General features: G+C 35.7%; 1 protein-coding gene across 14 annotated transcripts in view; it reads left to right on the forward strand.

Annotated features, from left to right (window-relative positions):
• Window positions 1-7,526, forward strand: part of PPIP5K2 (diphosphoinositol pentakisphosphate kinase 2) — a 52,341-nt gene extending 44,815 nt beyond the window's left edge. For 6 of the 14 annotated variants that reach the window (XM_039705651.1, XM_039705656.1, XM_039705658.1 and 3 more), the window contains 3 exons: window positions 984-1,115; window positions 2,621-2,749; window positions 3,347-7,526. In XM_039705651.1, coding sequence (XP_039561585.1) covers window positions 984-1,115; window positions 2,621-2,749; window positions 3,347-3,450 — 365 coding nt within the window. In that variant the 3' untranslated portion in view covers window positions 3,451-7,526. Of the gene's footprint in view, window positions 1-983; window positions 1,121-2,620; window positions 2,750-3,346 lie in introns of those variants that run through there. The other 8 variants (XM_039705655.1, XM_039705652.1, XM_039705653.1 and 5 more) reach the window with 4 other exon arrangements.
• The last annotated feature ends 4,599 nt before the right edge of the window (window positions 7,527-12,125 follow it).

A 12,125-nucleotide genomic window follows, 5' to 3' on the forward strand; every position in this document is an offset into this window, starting at 1 on the left:
GCCTTAAACTGAAATTCTAAACATTACTTCATTCACTATTGCTTCTTAATTGTCTTAGAAGAAATTTACAGTATTGAATTGCAAAGTTGTAATGTTACAGCTGTATGTTGAAAACACTAATGAACATATTTTCCTCTTCTGAAATGCAACTGGATGAAACGCTGTTTATTGAGTTACCAAACTTGAATCACTTTAGAGGACTGCAAATTTTTTTAGCCAACATGTTTAAATGCTTTAGTCTATTAGTAATATGGATGTGCATGGTTAGTGTATGATCAATACTAACATAGAAAAGCAAAGTCCAATAAATTTTTAGATTTTTGGGTTGCTTTACTTACCTGTTCCAATATATGAAACTTCTAGTCTTTCAATACTGTTTTTAAATGCATAAGGTAGGTGTATATCTGTCTCACAACGTAAAAGCATGTAACCTCAAGGTGTAAAAATGCTAACAGTGGTTTTCCTTTGATATTTAAAGGCAACAGTTTGTTTTCACAGAATATTGAAGATGATAGAGCATGAATTCTGCAAATTTATTTCTTGGAAGATACAGCATTTTTAGCTCTTGTCTGCTAACAAAATAGCTGTCCTACTTTCTTGCATGAACGAGTTACTTTTTTAGTATTGTGCCAGGTATCAGAATGAATAGGAGAAATACTACCTTTTCCTGACTTTTTTGTTTTAGTGGTCTGCTAAGTTTGTCTTAAAGGGAAATTATCTTTCATGAACTGATTTGGGAGTAGAGCACAGTCTCTCATGGGTACTTCATGTGTACATGGGACTTCTATCCCACATACTGTATCTTTGGCTGGAAACTGGGTCATCTTGTTCCAACTCCTGTAATATTTAATTTCCATGATTCCCAAGAGACTTATGCCTGCACAAGCTCATGTAAACTAGGCATTTTTATCATGCATTACTGCAGTACCTTATATCCTGTCTTATGTTTGGAAATATATTTTTTTATTATTTTTTTCTTTTAGGCTTTGAACTGTATTCAATGGTGCCTTCTATTTGCCCTTTGGAAACTCTACACAACTCCTTGTCTCTGAAGCAGGTGGATGAATTTCTTGCTTCTGTTGCTGCTCCATCAAGGGAAAATCTGCAGGATACATGTACTGGTTATAGTTTGTAATTATGTTATTTAATTTTAAGTTCTGAACTGTTGTCTAGTTAATCTTTGCAGTGTTTGCAACTAACTAGTAAACAAAGGATACAGCTTTTGAAGAAAATGAAAATGTACATAAACCATAATTTTACATTTTGCACTATCCTTTTGGCAGTAATGTCTCTATTGGCTGAGGTAGTAAATTAAGGATTTAATGAAATTATAATTAGTTTATTTCCTTTATTATTACATTGACTTCTCTGTACTGTCCACAGTCAGCTGAATTACAGGTAATGCTTTTCAGGGAATATGCAGTATTCCCAGCTTTATACTGTAATGTTGTACTGTCAGTAACCTCAGCAGAATAGTGTTGTATTTACACTTAAAACTTCATTATTTCCTGTTTCTTTCAGTATTACTTGGGGTTTCACCTGTACAGTGATTTGCAGTTACTTAGGTTTTTAGCAGTTTGTGCTGCGTGTTTGAAGTTCAGGTGGTCTTGAAAGGTAATACAGGTGAATTCTATCCATGTGCATATGTGTCTGGGAAATGATTTCCCATTGTAATTCTACTGCTGTGTCTTTGAAAATAGTTTCAGTTAGGTCAGATTTAGCACATAATAGAATGTGTCATGTGATTGAAAATCATTCTTCCTAAGGAAGTGTCTAAAGATTTATGCTTTGATCAGGAAACTTGTACTGTTTCCTGATCAAAGTACTGATACAACAGTATATATGTTTGGACTTACCCCTTTTTCCTACTACAGGATTTTTCAAGTTTTCCCCCATTATTTTATACAGTTTAGATTTTAATCGGCAGTTTATTTGATAGGGTAGGGCTCCTGTATTCAAGAAGGAATATAAGCAATTTAGGAAAATTGATGTTACTGACAAAGAGCTCAGAGAGGCTTGTAAGTATATGAAAATTCTCAGCTACTTAAAATGTCTTTTTATACTGGTTTGGAAGTTTGTGTGTCTTCAAAATCAGTTCAGAATTGAGAGTATACAAGATGAAGAAATACTGAAAAACAAAATGTGTCATACCTTTCTACCAAGGAGTGATTGGAAAATAGACCTGATACAATTAAAGTCATAGCTGTTTAGTTCTCCTGCTTTCCTGTACTATTTGGAGGTTGTATAGAGATTAATGCATTGTGTGCACTTTTTATAGACATATCAGACTTAAAGCCTATTCAGGTGCAATCTTCATAACCTATGAGAAATAGCACAAATGCTTTTGCCAGTATTCTGGCAAGGCACTTGTTACTGAAATTCTGCCTTACCAGCATGAACTTGTGTGGCTTTCTGTGGTGAAAAAGAGATTTTAAGACTAGTCTTTCATATTGTAAGGTTCTGACACTAGAGTCAAAAATTGGTAGCTGAGCAGCTAGTTGTGTAAACGTGGTATCTGTTTTGCTGGATGGTTACATAGTCCTGTGGCTACAGTTTTTGACATCTGGTTTAGGTCAGAATATTTTTATTATTAATGATTCTTTTTCCCCCATCACTTCAGCTTCTCCAACTTACATGATGCCCCTTTCAGGAAGAAAAATTTCTTTAAATACATTTACCCCCGCAAAAATTCAACCAACTGCACTTGAAACTTTGCCTGAAAGGCTAGTGGTGGAAAAACTAACCTTATGTAAGTAAATTCTGTCAAAGGCATAATGACTAACTTGATTATTTCCAGCAGTATAATTCTTCCTTATATATTACATGATTTCATAGGGCAGCTTTTTCTTAACATTCCCTACATAAGTAGAATAATTTTGTGGGTCAGTGAGAACTCAATAGCATTGCACAAAAAGCTTTAACAGTAAAACTGTGTTAATAGTTACTTTCTCTTATCCTCTGAATTGTTTCATTTTTTATGGCCTGGAGTTCATGAGCTTTTGTGTTAAAGTATGACAGCTATCTCCAAGACAAAGTAAATTTATTTATTTAAATGGCTAAATTTTTAAGATGTTTTCTGAATACCTAATGTAGAGCTCTGTGACTTTGTTCTGCCAGTAATATGATTATGCATTCAGTCATTAGTATGTTCAACAGTCTGAACTGTTGGCCCTCTAGACTGTCTGCCCTTGGATGGGGGGCAAATTTCACTTGGATTTTTGATTTCCTTAGATAGTGTAGCTTATTTGTTTCTGTGCTAGATAACATGCTTTTTTCTTGCCATTGATGCTTTTTAGCATGGATATTAAGTGTAAACCTAATATATCTTTTCTCTCTATCTGTGCAGCTACCCTTGGATGTCCTGTTAAGGTATCTAATATTAAACCATCTCTTGAAGAGGCCTCTCTAGATGCAGAACTTTGTGGTGAAACTCTTTCTGAAAAGAAATGATCAGACAAAACTGGAAACAACTTCTTAAATGGTTCTTTAATGTGCATTCAAGCAAGTTAGGGAGCTGTCAAAAGCCATTCATGTCTGCATCTGCAATTCATAGTGCACTTAAAAATCTTTATAAATAGTTAACTAGTGTGCACAGTATTTAGGTCAAGCATCTTTTCTCATTTTCTAAAACATAGTATTTGAGGAATGTCACAGCTTTTAATGGAAAAGCTGCACATGAACCTTTTCTGTGTCTTCAAATATCTACTGTAAACGTGTACAAAAACAAGATGGTATGTATTACAGTGGGTCTGTTGTCGTCACTGTAATGAGAGCATTGTCTGTTGTCATCATAAACGTCTATTTCCGGGAGTTTATAATCTCCCTGTGAATTTCTTCTGTGTGCTGAAACAGAACATGCATCTTGACTTTTTTAAAATTTAACTACATTCCCAAAGAGATCTCTTTTCCCTGGTTTGGAGATAAGCAGATATTTTCTGTATTTGAATTACATTATATTATATATGCTGCAATAATTAGGCATGCTGGGATGAGTTCATGTATCAGCACTTTTGACTACTCTTTTTGTTTTTCCTTGTGTTTACATGTAACATTCAAATCTACCTTCTTTTATTGTTTAGTACACATGCTTGTATACAGATACTTGTATATCATCCAGCAGATAAAACTGTCTTTTATATGTTTTTATCAAAAACTTCTTTTGCTTACTAGAAAAGACAGTTTTATTTCCTTGCCATGTGTTTCTAGAAAAAGGTGATACTAAAAAGCAGGTTTTGTAGAATGAGAAATGGTTACAGCTCATCTGCAAATAGGTTTATTCTAAAAATTGTAAATATTCCACCTATGCTCTATTGTCATCCTTTCAGCACAGAGTCTGTGGAGTACCAGAACTCAGTGCATACTGTTCCAAAATACTCAGGATTCTCATGGCCTGGGAATTTTCATACCTCCCTACTTCCAATCTACTGGTTGACAGCAACTGTCAAAAAAAAACCCCACAAAACAAAACAAAACAAAAACCAAAACAAACAAACAAAAAAACCAAATCCAAAACACCAACAAAAAATCTCACACAAACCAACCAAAAAAACACAAACAAACAACCAAACCAACCAAACAAAAACAAACAAACAAACAAAAAAACTTACACAAAAAAGCCAGGAAAAATCTCACAAAACAAAAGGAAAAAAAATTAAACATTTTATGAGATGTAAGAAGCATTTCTAAATTGGTGGAACATGGAGTTATGGTATTATTTAGAAGATTTATCCAATCTAAGTAAATTTTATAATTTTTGTCTGTGGCATGACAAAATTACTGGGTTATGAGTACCCCAAATGTATGAAAATATAGACCACTTCTTTAAGTTCAAGTGGCTGAGTAGTAAGAATGGACTTCATAACTACAAGTTAGGCAATTCCTTTCACGTTTAAGCTGCAGAAGACAGCTTATGAGTAAAATGTTTAAGCAGGGCTCTTGTCTCCAGAGCCAGTGCAAGTTGCACTAATTACATTCACTAGTTACTAGTTACAGTTACTTTGTCAGAGGGTCTTTTTTTGGTGTTTACCATATAGGAAATGGCTTCAGCAGACGATTTCTAACAATGCTGATTAAATACCAAAAATAGGAAGGGTTTCACAGCTATATACTTCAAGTATTTCAATTTTCATACTGTAATTGTGTTATTTACAATGTTGGTCTTGCATACAACTGAATGTACCCCTGTTTACCATTTAAAAAGAAAACCTAAAAATTCAAGTATTCATATCATTCCAGTCAACCAAAGCTGTGGCATAAGTTTTTTATGTGCTTCTAAATAAAATCAAGGTCACTGGCAACTTCTCTCTTTTGTATTTTTTTTAAAAGCACTGTGAAGTATAGTGAGTAGCTGACAAAATCATCTCAGTGGAAAACAATTTACATTATTATAAGCCAGTAAATTAGAAATAAGCCAAAATTACACTTGGTGGTAAGGATGTGGCATAAAAGAAATGACGTTATCATTTTATACTGAAATCACTCCTCAAAAAAATAAGTGGCAGTCACACTGCAGTGCTTTGTGGTGTTCCAGAGTGGTAACATCAAATACAGGACCACTGTAAGTGCTCTTCTACTTGCCGTTGAGACTGACAATAGGACACAAGGTGGACTGTGCAGGTTTGAACCTATTTTTAATTCAATTTTTTATGCAATAGTACTCTTCTCACATTAAACTTTTTTGAACTATACATCCTATTCCAGCCAGATTTGGCAGAGGTCAAAGGATATGTTCACACAAAATCAGTGGTCAAAATATGACAATGACTCTGTGACTCCCAAAATATTATCAGCCTGCAATGTAGTTTAAGTAATTACGTAGCTTAGCATTTCTTCAAATATGAAGCATCATTAAAAAACAGACCAAGGCTCAAAAATGTGTGAAAACTCCTAAAATTAATTGAAATCCTGTTTTATGTTTCTTTATTATAATCAATAAATTTCAGTTATGTAATTATCCAAGAATGCACAGGCTGTTAAGGGAAAACAGATGTGCTCCCAAAGTTCAGTTTTGTAGAAATCCATATAAACACTAGGGAGGCATGCATACAAGAAATAATTATACATATTATCATATATTTCAAAAATAATGATCACACATGGAGCAACAGCATCCATGCCCCTGCAAAAACAGTTGAAAGTATAACGGCAGAAGACATGTAACAAAGATTTTTAAAAGCCATTTCAGTGCAATAGACAAATGGCAGAATGTAGGGATTTAAGACTACTTTCTGTCATCTAACAGAGAGAGAAGCATAATTTTCCTTTATTTTTCCTGCCTTTCTTCCTCATCAATTGACAGCAACTGTATTTTTGACAGTCCCATAAGTAACTTGCTAAAGAAAAAATAGAACTTTTCCAGAAAGTCAATTCTACAAGAAGCAGTAGTGTACTTTCTAGAAAGTGTACTTTCTAGAAGTGTACTTTCTAGTAGTAGCAGTAGTTCATATTTCTTTTATTTTTCTTTTTAAATAATGGTTTTAATTTTGCTTGCTTTTGTGAGGACAAATTTCATTGAGTATTTTTAAATGCTAATTTTTTTATTTTCTCTCACTTAGTCTTAAAAACAACCATCTTGTGCTCTGAAATACAGAAACTGGTGTAACACCAAAGCAGTCCAGAGTGTAATACTGTGAAAAACAGATGTTGAATAAAAAATAGGCCAAATATTTTATCTATAAAAAAGAGAATGTGTGAGTGTGTGAATGGCATCACATATGGGCTTAGGAGGAGCAAAATGCAATAAACACAGAGAACATCCGCATCATAAAAGGTAGAAGCTAGTGTAGAAAAAATCCTACGGAAGCTTAAATTCTGCATTGATGCAACCAGTTCTAAAGTGGACTTGCTTTAAAAAAAAACAACCAAACAACAGACTTGATTGAAAAGTTGTCACTGTGCCACGCAAATCAGACTTTACAGATCTCCATCCTGTTCAGTCAAAGAGATAAGTCACTGACAAGAGAAAACAAGGTAATTGGGTGACATGCATTTTGCAACAGATCCAGAATACTTCTAATATAATGGCAGTGTCTTTGCTTCCAACAAAGCTTGTTTGGTCTAAGTGTACCTGTCTAACCAGATCTCCTATTTCATCTCTCCAGAAGAAGGAATAACTGCTCCTTTATTTAATAAGATTATTATTTGTTGTACACTAATATAAGTACTAAAAATTTGTGAATCTTTTAAAATCTGAGTATAAATCCATTCGGACTCCCTGTGTTAGTTGTTGTCAGACTCTTGTTAGCTTTTTCATTTCTCTTTTGGGAAATGGCTGGGAATAGATTTAGACTTAAATTATTATATGTAAAAATTACATAAATTATTTTAAAAGGCTACTCTGGAAAGCATTTTGAACTCTATGAATTTAAACTAAGTCTGTAGACATTTTAAAGAGCACTCACATACAGCATGTATAGTTACAAATACTAAAAAGTAAAAATGAAAAGAGAAAATCCAACTAAGAGAATTCAAAAGACTGAAATGACATTGGATTTTAAATAGAATGGAATAAAAAAAACCCCAAAATACTGGAGGTTCCTGTCTTTTCTAGTTTCAATATTAGTTACAAGTAAGTAAACATGGACTAAAACTCTGTGCAGATCTAGACCACAAAAATTAAGAACAATGCTAAGTCACCTGAATACGTCCAGAAGAAGACAACCCAGCACGCAGAAGGGTTGGAAGGTCTGTCCTACAAGGAGGGGTGGGGTTTGGAGAGAAGGAGGCTGAGGGGCAACATCACTGCTGTGTTCAACTTCCAGAGGAGGGGAAGTGGGGAAAGATATGCTGAGCTCTTCTCCTTGCAATTTAGCAATAGGGTGTGTGGGAATGGTTCAAAGCTGCATCAGGGGAGGTTCTGACTTGACATTAGGAAGCTTTTTTTTTTTTTGCTGAGAGGATGGTTAAACCCTGGCACAGGCTTTCTAGAGAGGTGGTTGATACCCTGAGCCTGTCAGTGCCTCAAAAATAGGAATCTGGATAATGTCCTTTGTTGCAGTATGGCAGGGTGCTAGAAATGCTGCAGCCTTCTTTGAAATGTCTCCTTCAGAATCCGCTCAGAGTAAGGGCACAAGAACAGCCATTTCAAGTCCATGCACACACACATACTACAGATAGCACAGCAGAGGAAAGACAGGAAGGGTCTGTAATAAATAGGTGTGATTCATGCTGATAAAATTGAAACAATAATCAATATTGATACAGTAATTAATATTTGGAAATAATGATTTCCAAAATATAATTATATATTAAATATAATTATTAAAAGTTAAAGGTGTAATGTCAAGAAAGAAAGGGAGAGGAGGGGCTCCCCCTCTCCCTTCTCCTGCAGATCTTCAGAACAGGAAGAAGCAAGAGATAACTATTACTAAATTTAGTTGGAAGAGAGGAAAATTTGCTTGGACATCCAGGAAAATGTTAATTATATGAGATTTATTGCTTTAATGTTAGAACATAATATTGGCTTATATTATATTAGCTTTGGCTTACATTATACCAGCTTGGTGTGCATGTATAATCCAAAAGGTGAATCAAAGGACATCAAAGAAGAGGAGAGGCCTTCATCAAAGGCAACCCCAAAGAATGGTGTGACCAGCTAAAAAATGGTGGAGCATGTGTAGTAAAGGTGATAATGAGGGTGGAGGTACAAAGTGTGACGAATTGAAAATGGGAGGAGATAGTAATGACATACATTATAAAAAGGGGAATTTTAGCTTGGCAAGTTTGTACGTGAGGTGACGGGGGTCAAGCCCTGCCCTCTGTACCCCACGCATACCCCGCATGGTTATTTTTGCTTATGCGCTATTATCAGAGCCAAAATTATCCCTTATTTTAACCAAATTATATTGTCAATATTTCAAGTGTATGCAATTAAGTTTAATTAAAATTAATTAAAATTGCTGCTACATTTAATTTTGTTGGGTTTCTTTTATGATGGGATAATTGGGCGAATATAACAGGTCTTTGTGTGATATATTGCAGAGAGGGTTTATTGCACCCACTACGCCAAAGGGACCACAGACAAAAGACAAAACCATGCGGTCTGCACAACTTGACTATGGGGTCAGTGACAAATGACCAGAGGGCACAGGGCGGGCAGAAGGCAGGAATCTGTAGGGAGAATGAGGGTGGGCAGTGTCAACTGACCAGTGAGGGAGGCAATCTAAGGTAAACAGGCAGTAGTGCTGCAGAGCATCATGGGTTAAGTTTTCTCTATCAGCTCAGGTGGGGAAAACTCTATGATACGGTCTTCCAAGGCAAGGCTTTGGGGATTTCCCTGAGGGGAGGAGTCAGAGGATTCCACAGTCTTTCATAATGGGCTTTAAATTTGGTCAGCCCTGAAGTGGTCAGGCAGTTAAACTAGATGATCACTGTAGGTCCCTTCCAACTGTTCTATTCTATTCTATTCTATTCTATTCTATTCTATTCTATTCTATTCTATTCTATTCTATTCTATTCTATTCTATTCCATTCCATTCCATTCCATTCCATTCCATTCCATTCCATTCCATTCCATTCCATTCCATTCCATTCCATTCCATTCCATTCCATTCCATTCCATTCCATTCCATTCTTTCTGTTATTAATTGCCATACATTTTATACTCAACACAGGTATGCATTCAATCCAAAAGCAATAAGGTTAAACAAGGATCATAGGAGCACACAGTAACTCAGGATAAAAATGGCTTCAGGAAGACTGTGGTCCAATGTCTTGCTCAATTCAGGGTCATCTGTGGGACCAAACAATATCACTTAATCCAGCTTGCACTTGAGAGCCTTGAAGGATGGAGACTACACCAACTCTGTGAGCTACCAGGTCCTCTCACAGACATGTCTTCATCACTTCTCTTGCTCCTGAAAAATGCACAGTTTGATTTGATAAACTTACTTATGTAGCCTACAGCAACATTGGCAAGTATTTTCTTTTGCCTCTCCCTATACATGTGCACACTAAGTACAGATTTTGCTAATGACTGGTCCAAAATTTCACTTTCCCAATAACTTTTAGATCTCAAGGTGGAGGACAAAGTGTGTCTTTTCACATTGAATAGTTCCATTTATAGCTTTGAAGTGCTCTGAATCAGAGCTGGTACTAACTGAAGATCTGCAAAATGCACAAAACTCTAAACTCACCATTTTTTTCATATTCTTTTCTCTGTTTGTGTCCATCGGACAAAATTCACCTTGCTTAAATAGCTGTTATCCCAGGTGAAATCAGCTTAATTAGGCAAAAAAGTCAATTTGGCCCAGTAAGTAAATCAAGGAATGCTTTTCACACTTTAAACTTAATTTTTTAAACCGTTATATTTAAAAAATTAAGATGGTATTTTAATAAATGCTTTAAATTTATTTTTTTTTTATGTTTTAAGCTGATTTTCACTGTATTTACTGGTGTGCTAAGTTTTTAACTTAGCCAAATAATCCTTTAAGAAATTACCAAACTTTTGAATTTGGATGGCAAAAGTTGCAAGTTATATGGCAATATACAATATTTCTTTCTTTGTCTTTTAATATAAAAGTATACTTCTGTGCCACCCACACCTCCCCTGCACTCCCCAATATAACGTTCTTCTGCCACATCAGCCACACCCTCCTCAGAGTTGCTTTTCTCTTCCCTGCCCCCTCTCAAATTGGTGCCTTGTTTTGTATCCTGAATGTGGCTCTAGATTTCCAGCAAAAAATGTGTTTTCAAAATAATTGCTACAATCCTTCAAAAGGAAAAGTGAGTATTTAATAGAAATATTTGTCTCATTAGGCTTTGTAATTAAATCCACGTACAGAGAGCCAAAGAAACACAATGAGTAAATATTCTATAAATTGGTCAGCTTTCAGCTGTTGAATTATGTAACTAATGCTCAAAATACCACAGCAGTTTCCACTGTACAAATACGGAATGCAGGAATAGCAAGAAAAATTAAGCCTTTTGATAAAAGGACTCTAGGGATAATAAAACAGGAAGAGCTTGAAGCAGATAATAGAAATTGAGCTGTTTCCTGTGTATTTTACCTATTATATTGTGTTTACTTACAAATTGTCTTGTATTGTCATTCTAATTGACTGTTATTGATGTGGGAAGCTACTGATGAGCACAGACAGTCTAAGATATTGGTATTTAATATTCTGGCCAGGATGATGCAGAGAAAGTGGGTTGAAATGGTCTCTTTCTGTGTTGCAGTAGGACTACAGAGTTAATCAAATCTTATGTGGGAAAACAAAGCCCAAGTTTTCTAAAGTATCTTTATTTTCCACGTAAAATCTTAGATGCCTTGATAAACATTGCAAAAAAACAATGAAAGACAGTAGTTTATCTTAAAATCTTAACAGCATGATTACATTGAAAACACAAAATTTTGAAAATTATGGGGATTTATGAAACTAGGTTCATTTTCAAATATTTGGTTTGGAGTTTGAATACTAGCTTTAAGAGAAGTTTTCAGGATCTGCCTTTCTTTTGGTGCCTGGGAATTTAAAAGTTTTGCACCATGTTAATTCTGTCAGTGTGATAAAATGTTAATAAATTTTACAGCTAATTAAATACTAAAATGTCCTTCTGCTGCCTGCCCTCTCCTCCTTAGAACTCCATTTCAGAGTGTGACTGAAAACTCAGTTGACAGTGAGAGCAGGAAGATGTTGGGAGGAAGTTTGTTGGAAGAAAGTTGTGATATACTAATGTACATGATCTTACAGCCTCATTTATACTTCAGGACAACATAGGAAGATGGGATTTCCCAGCCAGTCCAGTGTAGCAGGCACAGGGCCTGCAAGGCCTTGGCGATCAGAAGCCTGAGCTAGGAAATGCCAAAGTCAGCATGACTAAGGCTTTAGAAGCCCCTCTCTTCCATCTTTCGGACCCTGCTATCTCCCTGCAAATCCATAGGTCACTTTCCCCTGACCCTTACTATTGGACAGTTTTCAAAACCTCTGTAGGGTATAAAAACCCCTCACTCTGCCCAGTTCAGGAGAGAAGAGCTGTCACTGGACCCTTCGCGGAGACCCGAATAAAAGAACCCTGCGGAACCCATACAGCACTTCTCCCTCTCTCTCTGCGTCTGCTGCGCGGCACATAGGGCGACGGCACCTGGAAAGCTGAAAGAGCTGAAATCACTAAAGAGCTAGCTGCAAATC

Source organism: Passer montanus, unplaced genomic scaffold (genome assembly GCF_014805655.1).
Source record: "Passer montanus isolate IOZ18808 unplaced genomic scaffold, ASM1480565v1 scaffold182, whole genome shotgun sequence".
NCBI classification, from domain to species: Eukaryota; Metazoa; Chordata; class Aves; order Passeriformes; family Passeridae; genus Passer; species Passer montanus.